The sequence below is a fragment of the Saccoglossus kowalevskii genome, chromosome 19, assembly GCF_978046115.1.
Source record: "Saccoglossus kowalevskii chromosome 19, keSacKowa6.1, whole genome shotgun sequence".
Lineage (NCBI taxonomy): Eukaryota > Metazoa > Hemichordata > Enteropneusta > Harrimaniidae > Saccoglossus > Saccoglossus kowalevskii.
In genome coordinates this window covers 1,097,014-1,115,685 of record NC_140659.1, presented here as the reverse complement: position 1 = coordinate 1,115,685, position 18,672 = coordinate 1,097,014, and the positions used below count along the sequence as shown (strand labels likewise).

The window sequence follows — 18,672 nt, the reverse complement described above, 5'->3', positions numbered from 1 at the left end:
TGTGCTGTTCTGCCTTTGTATGCACTTATCCCTGTATGCATGTATAAGCAAACTGTGCTGTTCTATCTTTGTATGCACTTATCCCTGTATGCATGTATAAGCAAACTGTGCTGTTCTACCTTTGTATGCACTTATCCCTGTATGCATGTATAAGCAAACTGTGCTGTTCTACCTTTGTATGCACTTATCCTGTATGCATGTATAAGCAAACTGTGCTGTTCTACCTTTGTATGCACTTATCCCTGTAGGCATGTATAAGCAAACTGTGCTGTTCTACCTTTGTATGCACTTATCCCTGTATGCATGTATAAGCAAACTGTGCTGTTCTGCCTTTGTATGCACTTATCCCTGTATGCATGTATAAGCAAACTGTGCTGTTCTATCTTTGTATGCACTTATCCCTGTATGCATGTATAAGCAAACTGTGCTGTTCTACCTTTGTATGCACTTATCCCTGTATGCATGTATAAGCAAACTGTGCTGTTCTACCTTTGTATGCACTTATCCTGTATGCATGTATAAGCAAACTGTGCTGTTCTACCTTTGTATGCACTTATCCTGTATGCATGTATAAGCAAACTGTGCTGTTCTACCTTTGTATGCACTTATCCCTGTATGCATGTATAAGCAAACTGTGCTGTTATACCTTTGTATGCACTTATCCCTGTATGTATTTATACGCAAACTGTGCTGTTCTACCTTTGTATGCACTTATCCCTGTATGCATGTATAAGCAAACTGTGCTGTTCTACCTTTGTATGCACTTATCCCTGTATGCATGTATAAGCAAACTGTGCTGTTCTACCTTTGTATGCACTTATCCCTGTATGCATGTATAAGCAAACTGTGCTGTTCTACCTTTGTATGCACTTATCCCTGTATGCATGTATAAGCAAACTGTGCTGTTCTACCTTTGTATGCACTTATCCCTGTATGCATGTATAAGCAAACTGTGCTGTTATACCTTTGTATGCACTTATCCCTGTATGTATTTATACGCAAACTGTGCTGTTCTACCTTTGTATGCACTTATCCCTGTATGCATGTATAAGCAAACTGTGCTGTTCTACCTTTGTATGCACTTATCCCTGTAGGCATGTATAAGCAAACTGTGCTGTTCTACCTTTGTATGCACTTATCCCTGTATGCATGTATAAGCAAACTGTGCTGTTCTACCTTTGTATGCACTTATCCCTGTATGCATGTATAAGCAAACTGTGCTGTTCTACCTTTGTATGCACTTATCCCTGTAGGCATGTATAAGCAAACTGAGCTGATCTACTTTTGTATGCACTTATCCTGTATGTATTTATAAGCAAACTGTGCTGTTCTACCTTTGTATGCACTTATCCCTGTAGGCATGTATAAGCAAACTGAGCTGATCTACTTTTGTATGCACTTATCCTGTATGTATTTATAAGCAAACTGTGCTGTTCTACCTTTGTATGCACTTATCCTGTATGTATGCATGTATAAGCAAACTGTGCTGTTCTGCCTTTGTATGCACTTATCCCTGTATGGATTAGCAAACTGTGCTGTTCTACCTTTGTATGCACTTATCCTGTATGTATTTATACGCAAACTGTGCTGTTCTACCTTTGTATGCACTTATCCCTGTATGTATTTATACGCAAACTGTGCTGTTCTACCTTTGTATGCACTTATCCCTGTATGCATGTATAAGCAAACTGTGCTGTTCTACCTTTGTATGCACTTATCCCTGTATGCATGTATAAGCAAACTGTGCTGTTCTACCTTTGTATGCACTTATCCCTGTATGCATGTATAAGCAAACTGTGCTGTTCTACCTTTGTATGCACTTATCCCTGTATGCATGTATAAACAAACTGTGCTGTTCTACCTTTGTATGCACTTATCCCTGTATGCATGTATAAGCAAACTGTGCTGTTCTACCTTTGTATGCACTTATCCCTGTATGCATGTATAAGCAAACTGTGCTGTTCTACCTTTGTATGCACTTATCCCTGTATGTATGTATAAGCAAACTGTGCTGTTCTACCTTTGTATGCACTTATCCTGTATGCATGTATAAGCAAACTGTGCTGTTCTACCTTTGTATGCACTTATCCTGTATGCATGTATAAGCAAACTGTGCTGTTCTACCTTTGTATGCACTTATCCCTGTATGCATGTATAAGCAAACTGTGCTGTTCTATCTTTGTATGCACTTATACCTGTATGCATGTAGAAGCAAACTGTGCTGTTCTACCTTTGTACGCACTTATCCCTGTATGCATGTATAAGCAAACTGTGCTGTTCTATGTTTGTATGCACTTATCCCTGTATGCATGTATAAGCAAACTGTGCTGTTCTACCTTTGTATGCACTTATCCCTGTATGTATGTATAAGCAAACTGTGCTGTTCTACCTTTGTATGCACTTATCCCTGTATGCATGTATAAGCAAACTGTGCTGTTCTACCTTTGTATGCACTTATCCCTGTATGTATTAGCAAACTGTGCTGTTCTACCTTTGTATGCACTTATCCCTGTATGCATGTATAAGCAAACTGTGCTGTTCTACCTTTGTATGCACTTATCCTGTATGCATGTATAAGCAAACTGTGCTGTTCTACCTTTGTATGCACTTATCCTGTATGCATGTATAAGCAAACTGTGCTGTTCTACCTTTGTATGCTATTATCCCTGTATGTATGTATAAGCAAACTGTGCTGTTCTACCTTTGTATGCACTTATCTCTGTATGCATGTATAAGCAAACTGTGCTGTTCTACCTTTGTATGCACTTATCCCTGTATGCATGTATAAGCAAACTGTGCTGTTCTACCTTTGTATGCACTTATCCCTGTATGCATGTATAAGCAAACTGTGCTGTTCTGCCTTTGTATGCACTTATCCCTGTATGCATGTATAAGCAAACTGTGCTGTTCTATCTTTGTATGCACTTATCCCTGTATGCATGTATAAGCAAACTGTGCTGTTCTACCTTTGTATGCACTTATCCCTGTATGCATGTATAAGCAAACTGTGCTGTTCTACCTTTGTATGCACTTATCCTGTATGCATGTATAAGCAAACTGTGCTGTTCTACCTTTGTATGCACTTATCCTGTATGCATGTATAAGCAAACTGTGCTGTTCTACCTTTGTATGCACTTATCCCTGTATGCATGTATAAGCAAACTGTGCTGTTATACCTTTGTATGCACTTATCCCTGTATGTATTTATACGCAAACTGTGCTGTTCTACCTTTGTATGCACTTATCCCTGTATGCATGTATAAGCAAACTGTGCTGTTCTACCTTTGTATGCACTTATCCCTGTATGCATGTATAAGCAAACTGTGCTGTTCTACCTTTGTATGCACTTATCCCTGTATGCATGTATAAGCAAACTGTGCTGTTCTACCTTTGTATGCACTTATCCCTGTATGCATGTATAAGCAAACTGTGCTGTTCTACCTTTGTATGCACTTATCCCTGTATGCATGTATAAGCAAACTGTGCTGTTATACCTTTGTATGCACTTATCCCTGTATGTATTTATACGCAAACTGTGCTGTTCTACCTTTGTATGCACTTATCCCTGTATGCATGTATAAGCAAACTGTGCTGTTCTACCTTTGTATGCACTTATCCCTGTAGGCATGTATAAGCAAACTGTGCTGTTCTACCTTTGTATGCACTTATCCCTGTATGCATGTATAAGCAAACTGTGCTGTTCTACCTTTGTATGCACTTATCCCTGTATGCATGTATAAGCAAACTGTGCTGTTCTACCTTTGTATGCACTTATCCCTGTAGGCATGTATAAGCAAACTGAGCTGATCTACTTTTGTATGCACTTATCCTGTATGTATTTATAAGCAAACTGTGCTGTTCTACCTTTGTATGCACTTATCCTGTATGTATGCATGTATAAGCAAACTGTGCTGTTCTGCCTTTGTATGCACTTATCCCTGTATGCATGTATAAGCAAACTGTGCTGTTCTACCTTTGTATGCACTTATCCCTGTATGCATGTATAAGCAAACTGTGCTGTTCTACCTTTGTATGCACTTATCCCTGTAGGCATGTATAAGCAAACTGAGCTGATCTACTTTTGTATGCACTTATCCTGTATGTATTTATAAGCAAACTGTGCTGTTCTACCTTTGTATGCACTTATCCTGTATGTATGCATGTATAAGCAAACTGTGCTGTTCTGCCTTTGTATGCACTTATCCCTGTATGCATGTATAAGCAAACTGTGCTGTTCTACCTTTGTATGCACTTATCCCTGTAGGCATGTATAAGCAAACTGTGCTGTTCTACCTTTGTATGCACTTATCCCTGTATGCATGTATAAGCAAACTGTGCTGTTCTACCTTTGTATGCACTTATCCCTGTAGGCATGTATAAGCAAACTGAGCTGATCTACTTTTGTATGCACTTATCCTGTATGTATTTATAAGCAAACTGTGCTGTTCTACCTTTGTATGCACTTATCCTGTATGTATGCATGTATAAGCAAACTGTGCTGTTCTACCTTTGTATGCACTTATCCTGTATGTATGCATGTATAAGCAAACTGTGCTGTTCTACCTTTGTATGCACTTATCCTGTATGTATGCATGTATAAGCAAACTGTGCTGTTCTACCTTTGTATGCACTTATCCCTGTATGCATGTATAAGCAAACTGTGCTGTTATACCTTTGTATGCACTTATCCCTGTATGTATTTATACGCAAACTGTGCTGTTCTGCCTTTGTATGCACTTATCCCTGTATGGATTAGCAAACTGTGCTGTTCTACCTTTGTATGCACTTATCCCTGTATGCATGTATAAGCAAACTGTGCTGTTCTACCTTTGTATGCACTTATCCCTGTATGTATGTATAAGCAAACTGTGCTGTTCTACCTTTGTATGCACTTATCCCTGTATGGATTAGCAAACTGTGCTGTTCTACCTTTGTATGCACTTATCCTGTATGTATGTATAAGCAAACTGTGCTGTTCTACCTTTGTATGCACTTATCCCTGTATGGATTAGCAAACTGTGCTGTTCTACCTTTGTATGCACTTATCCCTGTAGGCATGTATAAGCAAACTGTGCTGTTCTACCTTTGTATGCACTTATCCCTGTATGTATGTATAAGCAAACTGTGCTGTTCTACCTTTGTATGCACTTATCCCTGTATGCATGTATAAGCAAACTGTGCTGTTCTACCTTTGTATGCACTTATCCTGTATGTATGCATGTATAAGCAAACTGTGCTGTTCTGCCTTTGTATGCACTTATCCCTGTATGGATTAGCAAACTGTGCTGTTCTACCTTTGTATGCACTTATCCTGTATGTATGTATAAGCAAACTGTGCTGTTCTACCTTTGTATGCACTTATCCCTGTATGCATGTATAAGCAAACTGTGCTGTTCTACCTTTGTATGCACTTATCCCTGTATGCATGTATAAGCAAACTGTGCTGTTCTACCTTTGTATGCACTTATCCCTGTATGCATGTATAAGCAAACTGTGCTGTTCTACCTTTGTATGCACTTATCCCTGTATGCATGTATAAGCAAACTGTGCTGTTCTACCTTTGTATGCACTTATCCCTGTATGTATGTATAAGCAAACTGTGCTGTTCTACCTTTGTATGCACTTATCCTGTATGCATGTATAAGCAAACTGTGCTGTTCTACCTTTGTATGCACTTATCCTGTATGCATGTATAAGCAAACTGTGCTGTTCTACCTTTGTATGCACTTATCCCTGTATGCATGTATAAGCAAACTGTGCTGTTCTATCTTTGTATGCACTTATACCTGTATGCATGTAGAAGCAAACTGTGCTGTTCTACCTTTGTACGCACTTATCCCTGTATGCATGTATAAGCAAACTGTGCTGTTCTATGTTTGTATGCACTTATCCCTGTATGCATGTATAAGCAAACTGTGCTGTTCTACCTTTGTATGCACTTATCCCTGTATGTATGTATAAGCAAACTGTGCTGTTCTACCTTTGTATGCACTTATCCCTGTATGCATGTATAAGCAAACTGTGCTGTTCTACCTTTGTATGCACTTATCCCTGTATGTATTAGCAAACTGTGCTGTTCTACCTTTGTATGCACTTATCCCTGTATGCATGTATAAGCAAACTGTGCTGTTCTACCTTTGTATGCACTTATCCCTGTATGCATGTATAAGCAAACTGTGCTGTTCTACCTTTGTATGCACTTATCCTGTATGCATGTATAAGCAAACTGTGCTGTTCTACCTTTGTATGCACTTATCCTGTATGCATGTATAAGCAAACTGTGCTGTTCTACCTTTGTATGCTATTATCCCTGTATGTATGTATAAGCAAACTGTGCTGTTCTACCTTTGTATGCACTTATCTCTGTATGCATGTATAAGCAAACTGTGCTGTTCTACCTTTGTATGCACTTATCCCTGTATGCATGTATAAGCAAACTGTGCTGTTCTACCTTTGTATGCACTTATCCCTGTATGTATGTATAAGCAAACTGTGCTGTTCTACCTTTGTATGCACTTATCCCTGTATGTATGTATAAGCAAACTGTGCTGTTCTACCTTTGTATGCACTTATCCCTGTATGCATGTATAAGCAAACTGTGCTGTTCTACCTTTGTATGCACTTATCCCTGTAGGCATGTATAAGCAAACTGTGCTGTTCTACCTTTGTGTTTGGTCTTGGTACTTTGAACTCAGATCTTCATGCTCTTTAGCAATGACTTGTAGTTGCTGATTGTGCTCAGTTAATAATTCCATTTCCTTGTTCGTTTTCTCATTTTCAAGTCTCATTCCATTCACCTTTTCAATGTACTCCTCATTACGTTTCTCAACATCTTGAAGAAGAGATCGCAATTTACGAATCTGATGATCACAATAAAATTGCCATTAGTTGCAAAAGTTTTTAATTTGTCCATGAAGATTTTGATTAGTACCCAGAATTTCCCAGGTTTGAAATTTTAATTAGAATAGCAGCCTCCAAGCCAAGGTCACATTACAATGAAACTATCCATGTAAATTACAATTACATGCAGATCATGAAAAAAACATGAACAAATTTTGTTTTTTTTTCACTTAAGCTGCATGTTTATGCATAATAATGAGCCCCTCCTCACCTATTTAATATACTATAGAATCATGTTAAGTCTTTTTAATACACAACTAACATTAATGCTAAATCTGAATGAATGTTCCTAGGCATACCTGAGAAATGGTTTATGGTTTAAAAAAATCTCTAATGAGGGCAGACAGAGGTTCTCCCAAGAAAGAAATCAAAATATGCTCAGCTGCCAGCTGTCTTCACATACTGTGTGAAATAATTAAGTCCCAATAATACAGTGAGAACTGGAACAGTTGCAGCCTGTCACCCCTTGGAACAGTGGGAGCCTGTCACCCCCTGGAACAGTGGGAGCTTGTCACCCCCTGGAACAGTTGCAGCCTGTCACCCCTTGGAACAGTGGGAGCTTGTCACCCCTTGGAACAGTGGGAGTTTGTCACCCCCTGGAACAGTGGGAGCTTGTCACCCCCTGGAACAGTGGGAGCCTGTCACCCCCTGGAACAGTGGGAGCCTTTCATCCCCTGGAACAGTGGGAGCCTGTCACCCCCTGGAACAGTGGGAGCCTGTCATCCCCTGGAACAGTGGAGCCTGTCACCTCCTGAAACAGTGGGAGCCTGTCACCCCCTAGAACAGTGGGAGCCTGTCACCCCCTGGAACAGTGGGAGCCTGTCACCCCCTGGAACAGTGGGAGCCTGTCACCCCCTAGAACAGTGGGAGCCTGTCACCCCCTGGAACAGTGGAGCCTGTCACCCCCTGAAACAGTGGGAGCCTGTCACCTCCTGGAACAGTGGGGCCTGTCACCTCCTGAAACAGTGGGAGCCTGTCACCTCCTGAAACAGTGGGAGCCTGTCACCCCCTAGAACAGTGGGAGCCTGTCACCCCCTGGAACAGTGGGAGCCTGTCACCCCCTGGAACAGTGGGAGCCTGTCACCCCCTAGAACAGTGGGAGCCTGTCACCCCCTGGAACAGTGGAGCCTGTCACCCCCTGAAACAGTGGGAGCCTGTCACCTCCTGGAACAGTGGGAGCCTGTCACCTCCTGAAACAGTGGGAGCCTGTCACCCCCTATAACAGTGGGAGCCTGTCACCCCCTATAACAGTGGGAGCCTGTCACCCCCTATAACAGTGGGAGCCTGTCACCCCCTATAACAGTGGGAGCCTGTCACCCCCTGAAACAGTGGGAGCCTGTCACCCCCTGGAACAGTGGGAGCCTTTCATCCCCTGGAACAGTGGGAGCCTTTCATCCCCTGGAACAGTGGGAGCCTGTCACCCCCTGGAACAGTGGGAGCCTTTCATCCCCTGGAACAGTGGGAGCCTGTAACCCCCTGGAACAGTGGGAGCCTGTCACCCCCTGAAACAGAGGGAGCCTGTCACCTCCTGGAACAGTGGGAGCCTGTCACCTCCTGAAACAGTGGGAGCCTGTCACCCCCTAGAACAGTGGGAGCCTGTCACCCCCTGGAACAGTGGGAGCCTGTCACCCCCTGGAACAGTGGGAGCCTGTCACCCCCTGGAACAGTGGGAGCCTGTCACCCCCTGGAACAGTGGGAGCCTGTCACCCCCTGGAACAGTGGGAGCCTACCACACCCTGGAACAATGGGAGCCTACCACACCCTGGAACAGTGGGAGCCTACCGCACCCTGGAACAGTGGGAGCCTGTCACCCCCTGGAACAGTGGGAGCCTGTCACCCCCTGGAACAGTGGGAGCCTGTCACCCCCTGGAACAGTGGGAGCCTGTCACCCCCTGGAACAGTGGGAGCCTACCACACCCTGGAACAATGGGAGCCTACCACACCCTGGAACAGTGGGAGCCTACCGCACCCTGGAACAGTGGGAGCCTACCGCACCCTGGAACAGTGGGAGCCTACCGCACCCTGGAACAGTGGGAGCCTACCGCACCCTGGAACAGTGGGAGCCTGTCACCTCCTGAAACAGTGGGAGCCTGTCACCCCCTAGAACAGTGGGAGCCTGTCACCCCCTGGAACAGTGGGAGCCTGTCACCCCCTGGAACAGTGGGAGCCTGTCACCCCCTAGAACAGTGGGAGCCTGTCACCCCCTGGAACAGTGGAGCCTGTCACCCCCTGAAACAGTGGGAGCCTGTCACCTCCTGGAACAGTGGGGCCTGTCACCTCCTGAAACAGTGGGAGCCTGTCACCTCCTGAAACAGTGGGAGCCTGTCACCCCCTAGAACAGTGGGAGCCTGTCACCCCCTGGAACAGTGGGAGCCTGTCACCCCCTGGAACAGTGGGAGCCTGTCACCCCCTAGAACAGTGGGAGCCTGTCACCCCCTGGAACAGTGGAGCCTGTCACCCCCTGAAACAGTGGGAGCCTGTCACCTCCTGGAACAGTGGGAGCCTGTCACCTCCTGAAACAGTGGGAGCCTGTCACCCCCTATAACAGTGGGAGCCTGTCACCCCCTATAACAGTGGGAGCCTGTCACCCCCTATAACAGTGGGAGCCTGTCACCCCCTATAACAGTGGGAGCCTGTCACCCCCTGAAACAGTGGGAGCCTGTCACCCCCTGGAACAGTGGGAGCCTTTCATCCCCTGGAACAGTGGGAGCCTTTCATCCCCTGGAACAGTGGGAGCCTGTCACCCCCTGGAACAGTGGGAGCCTTTCATCCCCTGGAACAGTGGGAGCCTGTAACCCCCTGGAACAGTGGGAGCCTGTCACCCCCTGAAACAGAGGGAGCCTGTCACCTCCTGGAACAGTGGGAGCCTGTCACCTCCTGAAACAGTGGGAGCCTGTCACCCCCTAGAACAGTGGGAGCCTGTCACCCCCTGGAACAGTGGGAGCCTGTCACCCCCTGGAACAGTGGGAGCCTGTCACCCCCTGGAACAGTGGGAGCCTGTCACCCCCTGGAACAGTGGGAGCCTGTCACCCCCTGGAACAGTGGGAGCCTACCACACCCTGGAACAATGGGAGCCTACCACACCCTGGAACAGTGGGAGCCTACCGCACCCTGGAACAGTGGGAGCCTGTCACCCCCTGGAACAGTGGGAGCCTGTCACCCCCTGGAACAGTGGGAGCCTGTCACCCCCTGGAACAGTGGGAGCCTGTCACCCCCTGGAACAGTGGGAGCCTACCACACCCTGGAACAATGGGAGCCTACCACACCCTGGAACAGTGGGAGCCTACCGCACCCTGGAACAGTGGGAGCCTACCGCACCCTGGAACAGTGGGAGCCTACCGCACCCTGGAACAGTGGGAGCCTACCGCACCCTGGAACAGTGGGAGCCTACCGCACCCTGGAACAGTGGGAGCCTACCGCACCCTGGAACAGTGGGAGCCTACCACACCCTAGGAGAGTGGTAGCCTACCACACCCTCGGAGAGTGGTAGCCTACTACACCCTGGGAGAGTGTGAGGCTGTCATTCTTTGGAACAGTGAAAGCATGCCACCCAGTGGGCAGTAAAAGTTTGCCATCCCCCTGGGACAGTGGGAGCCAGTCACCTTCTGGAACAGTGAGAGCCAGTCACCTTCTGGAACAGTGAGAGCCAGTCACCTTCTGGAACAGTGAGAGCCTGTCATCCCCTGGGATAGTGAGAGCCTGTCATCCCCTGGGATAGTGAGAGCCTGTCATCCCCTGGGACAGTGGGCTGCCTTCCCCTTGGATATCTAGGAAATACACATATTGTTTTTGTAGTGTTAATAACAGTAAATGATGGTGAAGTCAAGTGCAATCCAGCAATGTGAGCCTTTTTGTCAACAACTGAGTTGTATAAATTCAAAATATGTGTACTTTTTCAAAATGTGTGTACTTTTTCAAAATATGTGTACTTTTCTCCAGACTAGTTTCCAAATTTCCAACATTCAAATTGTGTGTTTTTGTGGTTTTTATTCACAAAAATGAACCAAATGAATACCAAATCGACGTACATATGTATTCAATTATTTCTTTTTTACCATTTTTGAACAACATCGTTCTAGGCATGGGATCTTTTAGTATTTGGACAAATTTTAAATTTTACCTGTGCCTCTGACTGTGTCTTCCTGAATCTGTATTGTGATATTAGCCGGTCTGCTTGAGACAGCGCCATGGCCTTGGCTTCTAATAAGTCCTTAAGTTGGTTCTCTCTGGTCTACAAATAATAACATAATTTGTTAAAAACAATTTCTGATGTAATAAGAATAATCATGAACAATAGACAATGAATTCACTGTACACACTGGCTTATGTGTTGTATCCACACACTGCCTTATGTGTTATATCCACACACTGCCCTGTGTGTTGTACTCACACACTGCCCTGTGTGCTGTACTCGCACACTGCCCTATGTGCTGTACTCGCACACTGCCCTATGTGCTGTACTCGCACACTGCCCTATGTGCTGTACTCGCACACTGCCCTATGTGCTGTACTCGCACACTGCCCTATGTGCTGTACTCGCACACTGCCCCATGTGTTTGTGATTGCAATGTTAACAAAGTACATAACAATGAAATACCTGTACATTGTGCATTTTGTCAGTTAAACCCAGTAAATCCATATCCATGACAGATGGTTTACTGACAGCAGCATGGCAGGCTCTAGACGGTGACACACATGGACTGGTGGCACTCTTCAATGGTAGGGAGGTAATATCAACTGCTTTACACGAGTTGTTGGCTGCCATAGAATCACCTAACCTGTGATGAGTAATAAAAAGTGGTTGTCTATCAATCACAATTATGACATAATTGCACAAGAACTACTTTCTGCTATATTTATTAGTCATATCACCTTTCAATAGTTACGTACATGCTAGCATCATATTGCTGATTAACAGAGTCTATGGTATGATGTAAAAACAAAAGTGACATTTTTATAGCATAGACTCTATAGAGACACTGCAAAGTAGTTACTTACATTATAATTGAGAAGTCTGGTAGTTTAGCTGCAATACTGACTAGATGTAATGCTATCTGTACTTTGTCTCTGTCGTCTGATGTCAACGCATAGGATAATAATGATATCAGTCTGGGATCCTAAAAATGGAAATTTCTTTCTTTAGTTAACTACATGTAAGTTGGCAACACTACACTACAACGAACATGAACAGCAATGACAAATATAGTTTACAATGTGTTAAATTGTTGACAAGTTTCAAACTGCATGTGCAGTCATGCAGCAAGTCACAGATGTGTGCTGATTGGTGACGAAATGAAAATACACACCTGCAGTGTTTAGATAAATGCACACATACACATACTTGGTTTACCTGCAGTGTTTTGATAAATGCACACATACACATACTTGGTTTACCTGCAGTGTTTACATAAATGCACACATACACATACTTGGTTTACCTGCAGTGTTTAGATAAATGCACACATACACATACTTGGTTTACCAGCAGTGTTTTGATAAATGCACACATACACATACTTGGTTTACCTGCAGTGTTTCGATAAATGCACACATACACATACTTGGTTTACCTGCAGTGTTTAGATAAATGCACACATACACATACTTGGTTTACCTGCAGTGTTTAGATAAATGCACACATACACATACTTGGTTTACCTGCAGTGTTTCGATAAATGCACACATACACATACTTGGTTTACCTGCAGTGTTTAGATAAATGCACACATACACATACTTGGTTTACCTGCAGTGTTTAGATAAATGCACACATACACATACTTGGTTTACCAGCAGTGTTTTGATAAATGCACACATACACATACTTGGTTTACCTGCAGTGTTTCGATAAATGCACACATACACATACTTGGTTTACCTGCAGTGTTTAGATAAATGCACACATACACATACTTGGTTTACCTGCAGTGTTTAGATAAATGCATACATACACATACACATACTTGGTTTACCTGCAGTGTTTAGATAAATGCACAAATACACATACTTGATTTACCTGCACTGTTTAGATAAATGCACACATACACATACTTGGTTTACCTGCAGTGTTTCGATAAATGCACACATACACATACTTGGTTTACCTGCAGTGTTTAGATAAATGCACACATACACATACTTGGTTTACCTGCAGTGTTTAGATAAATGCACACATACACATACTTGGTTTACCAGCAGTGTTTTGATAAATGCACACATACACATACTTGGTTTACCTGCAGTGTTTCGATAAATGCACACATACACATACTTGGTTTACCTGCAGTGTTTAGATAAATGCACACATACACATACTTGGTTTACCTGCAGTGTTTAGATAAATGCATACATACACATACACATACTTGGTTTACCTGCAGTGTTTAGATAAATGCACAAATACACATACTTGATTTACCTGCACTGTTTAGATAAATGCACACATACACATACTTGGTTTACCTGCAGTGTTTCGATAAATGCACACATACACATACTTGGTTTACCTGCAGTGTTTAGATAAATGCACACATACACATACTTGGTTTACCTGCAGTGTTTAGATAGATGCACAAATACACATACTTGATTTACCTGCACTGTTTAGATAAATGCACACATACACATACTTGGTTTACCTGCAGTGTTTAGATAAATGCACACATACACATACTTGGTTTACCTGCAGTGTTTAGATAAATGCACACATACACATACCTGGTTTACCTACAGTGTTTAGATAAATGCACACATACACAAACTTGGTTTATCTGCAGTGTTTAGATAAATGCATACATACACATACTTGGTTTACCTGGAGTGTTTAGATAAATGCACACATACACATACTTGATTTACCTGCAGCGTTTAGATAAATGCACACAGATACATACTTGGTTTACCTGCAGTGTTTAGATAAATGCACACATACACATACACATACTTGGTTTACCTGCAGTGTTTAGATAAATGCACGTGTAATACACATACTTGGTTTACCTGCAGTGTTTAGATAAATGCACACATACACATACTTGATTAACCTGGAGTGTTTAGATAAATGCACACATATACATACTTGGTTTACCTGCAGCGTTTAGATAAATGCACACAGACACATACTTGGTTTACCTGCAGTGTTTAGATAAATGCACACATACTTGGTTTACCTGCAGTGTTTAGATAAATGCACACATACACATACTTGGTTTACCTGCAGTGTTGAGATAAATGCACACATACTTGGTTTACCTGCAGTGTTTAGATAAATGCACACAAACACATATACTTGGTTTACCTGCAGTGTTTAGATAAATGCACACATACACATACTTGGTTTACCTGCAGTGTTTAGATAAATGCACACATACACATACTTGGTTTACCAGCAGTATTTAGATAAATGCACACATACACATACTTGGTTTACCTGCAGTGTTTAGATAAATGCACACATACACATATACTTGCTTTACCTGCAGTGTTTAGATAAATGCACACATACACATACTTGGTTTACCTGCAGTGTTTAGATAAATGCACACAGATACATACTTGGTTTACCTGCAGTGTTTAGATAAATGCACACAGATACGTACTTGGTTTACCTGCAGTGTTTAGATAAATGCACACATACACATACTTGGTTTACCTGCAGCGTTTAGATAAATGCACACATACACATACTTGGTTTACCTGCAGTGTTTAGATAAATGCACACATACACGTACTTGATTTACCTGCAGCGTTTAGATAAATGCACACAGATACATATTTGGTTTACCTGCAGTGTTTAGATAATTGCACACATACACATACTTGGTTTACCTGCAGCGTTTAGATAAATGCACACAGACACATACTTGGTTTACCTGCAGTGTTTAGATAAATGCACACATACACATACTTGGTTTACCTGCAGTGTTTAGATAAATGCACACATACACATACTTGGTTTACCTGCAGTGTTTAGATAAATGCACACATACTTGGTTTACCTGCAGTGTTTAGATAAATGCACACATACTTGGTTTACCTGCAGTGTTTAGATAAATGCACACATACACATACTTGGTTTACCTGCAGTGTTTAGATAAATGCACACATACACATACTTGGTTTATCTGCAGTGTTTAGATAAATGCACACATACACATACTTGATTTACCTGCAGCGTTTAGATAAATGCACACATATACATACTTGGTTTACCTGCAGTGTTTAGATAAATGCACACATACACATACACATACTTGGTTTACCTGCAGTGTTTAGATAAATGCACACATACACATACTTGGTTTACCTGCAGTGTTTAGATAAATGCACACATACACATATACTTGGTTTACCTACAGTGTTTAGATAAATGCACACATACACATACTTGGTTTACCAGCAGTGTTTAGATAAATGCACACATACACATACTTATTTTACCTGCAGTGTTTAGATAAATGCACACATACACATACTTGGTTTACCTGCAGTGTTTCGATAAATGCACACGTACACATACTTGGTTTACCTGCAGTGTTTAGATAAATGCACACATACACATACACATACACATACTTGGTTTACCTGCAGTGTTTAGATAAATGCACACATACACATACTTGGTTTACCTGCAGTGTTTAGATAAATGCACACGTACACATACTTGGTTTACCTGCAGTGTTTAGATAAATGCACACATACACATACTTGGTTTATCTGCAGTGTTTAGATAAATGCACACATACACATACTTGATTTACCTGCAGTGTTTAGATAAATGCATACATACACATACTTGATTTACCTGCAGCGTTTAGATAAATGCACACAGATACATACTTGGTTTACCTGCAGTGTTTAGATAAATGCACACATACACATACACATACTTGGTTTACCTGCAGTGTTTAGATAAATGCACACATACACATACACATACTTGGTTTACCTGCAGTGTTTAGATAAATGCACACATACACATACTTGATTAACCTGGAGTGTTTAGATAAATGCACACATATACATACTTGGTTTACCTGCAGCGTTTAGATAAATGCACACAGACACATACTTGGTTTACCTGCAGTGTTTAGATAAATGCACACATACTTGGTTTACCTGCAGTGTTTAGATAAATGCACACATACACATACTTGGTTTACCTGCAGTGTTTAGATAAATGCACACATACTTGGTTTACCTGCAGTGTTTAGATAAATGCACACAAACACATATACTTGGTTTACCTGCAGTGTTTAGATAAATGCACACATACACATACTTGGTTTACCTGCAGTGTTTAGATAAATGCACACATACACATACTTGGTTTACCAGCAGTATTTAGATAAATGCACACATACACATACTTGGTTTACCTGCAGTGTTTAGATAAATGCACACATACACATATACTTGCTTTACCTGCAGTGTTTAGATAAATGCACACATACACATACTTGGTTTACCTGCAGTGTTTAGATAAATGCACACATACACGTACTTGATTTACCTGCAGCGTTTAGATAAATGCACAGATACATATTTGGTTTACCTGCAGTGTTTAGATAAATGCACACATACACATACTTGGTTTACCTGCAGCGTTTAGATAAATGCACACAGACACATACTTGGTTTACCTGCAGTGTTTAGATAAATGCACACATACACATACTTGGTTTACCTGCAGTGTTTAGATAAATGCACACATACACATACTTGGTTTACCTGCAGTGTTTAGATAAATGCACACATACTTGGTTTACCTGCAGTGTTTAGATAAATGCACACATACACATACTTGGTTTACCTGCAGTGTTTAGATAAATGCACACATACACATACTTGGTTTATCTGCAGTGTTTAGATAAATGCACACATACACATACTTGATTTACCTGCAGCGTTTAGATAAATGCACACAGATACATACTTGGTTTACCTGCAGTGTTTAGATAAATGCACACATACACATACACATACTTGGCTTACCTGCAGTGTTTAGATAAATGCACACAGACACATACTTGGTTTACCTGCAGTGTTTAGATAAATGCACACATACACATACTTGGTTTACCTGCAGTGTTTAGATAAATGCACACATACACATACTTGGTTTACCTGCAGTGTTTAGATAAATGCACACATACCATATACTTGGTTTACCTACAGTGTTTAGATAAATGCACACATACACATACTTGGTTTACCAGCAGTGTTTAGATAAATGCACACATACACATACTTATTTTACATGCAGTGTTTAGATAAATGCACACATACACATACTTGGTTTACCTGCAGTGTTTCAATAAATGCACACATACACATACTTGGTTTACCTGCAGTGTTTAGATAAATGCACACATACACATACACATACTTGGTTTACCTGCAGTGTTTAGATAAATGCACACATACACATACTTGGTTTACCTGCAGTGTTTAGATAAATGCACATGTACACATACTTGGTTTACCTGCAGTGTTTAGATAAATGCACACATACACATACTTGGTTTACCTGCAGTGTTTAGATAGATGCACAAATACACATACTTGATTTACCTGCACTGTTTAGATAAATGCACACATACACATACTTGGTTTACCTGCAGTGTTTAGATAAATGCACACATACACATACTTGATTTACCTGCAGTATTTAGATAAATGCACACATACACATACTTGATTTACCAGCAGTGTTTAGATAAATGCACACATACTTGGTTTACCTGCAGTGTTTAGATAAATGCACACATACTTGGTTTACCTGCAGTGTTTCGATAAATGCACACATACTTGGTTTACCTGCAGTGTTTAGATAAATACACACATACACATACTTGGTTTACCTGCAGTGTTTAGATAAATGCACACATACATATACTTGATTTACCTGCAGTGTTTAGATAAATGCACACATACACATACTTGGTTTACCTGCAGTGTTTAGATAAATGCACACATACACATACTTGGTTTACCTGCAGTGTTTAGATAAATGCACACATACACATACTTGGTTTATCTGCAGTGTTTAGATAAATGCACACATACACATACTTGGTTTACCTGCAGCGTTTAGATAAATGCACACAGATACATACTTGGTTTACCTGCAGTGTTTAGATAAATGCACACAGATACATACTTGGTTTACCTACAGTGTTTAGATAAATGCACACATACACATACTTGGTTTACCTGCAGTGTTTAGATAAATGCATACATACACATACTTGGTTTACCTGGAGTGTTTAGATAAATGCACACATACACATACTTGATTTACCTGCAGCGTTTAGATAAATGCACAGAGATACATACTTGGTTTACCTGTAGTGTTTAGATAAATGCACACATAAACATACACATATACTTGGTTTACCTGCAGTGTTTAGATAAATGCACACATACACATACTTGGTTTACCTACAATGTTTAGATAAATGCACACATACACATACTTGGTTTACTAGCAGTGTTTAAATAAATGCACACATACACATACTTGGTTTACCTGCAGTGTTTAGATAAATGCACACATACACATATACTTGGTTTACCTGCAGTGTTTAGATAAATGCACACATACATATACTTGGTTTACCTGCAGTGTTTAGATAAATGCACACATACACATACTTGGTTTACCTGCAGTGTTTAGATAAATGCACACAGATACATACTTGGTTTACCTGCAGTGTTTAGATAAATGCACACAGATACGTACTTGGTTACCTGCAGTGTTTAGATAAATGC

The 18,672-nt window shown here is 41.6% G+C and overlaps 1 protein-coding gene across 1 annotated transcript in view; it reads right to left on the bottom strand.

The window, feature by feature from the left end:
- Positions 1–18,672, bottom strand: part of LOC100375185 (protein CIP2A-like) — an 86,393-nt gene that overhangs the window by 12,286 nt on the left and 55,435 nt on the right. Inside the window, exons 13-16 of the mRNA XM_085494049.1 lie at positions 11,899–12,017; positions 11,498–11,678; positions 11,021–11,131; positions 6,664–6,860 (exon numbers count right to left, since the gene is read on the bottom strand). Coding sequence (XP_085350175.1) covers positions 6,664–6,860; positions 11,021–11,131; positions 11,498–11,678; positions 11,899–12,017 — 608 coding nt within the window. The remainder of the gene's footprint in view (positions 1–6,663; positions 6,861–11,020; positions 11,132–11,497; positions 11,679–11,898; positions 12,018–18,672) is intronic.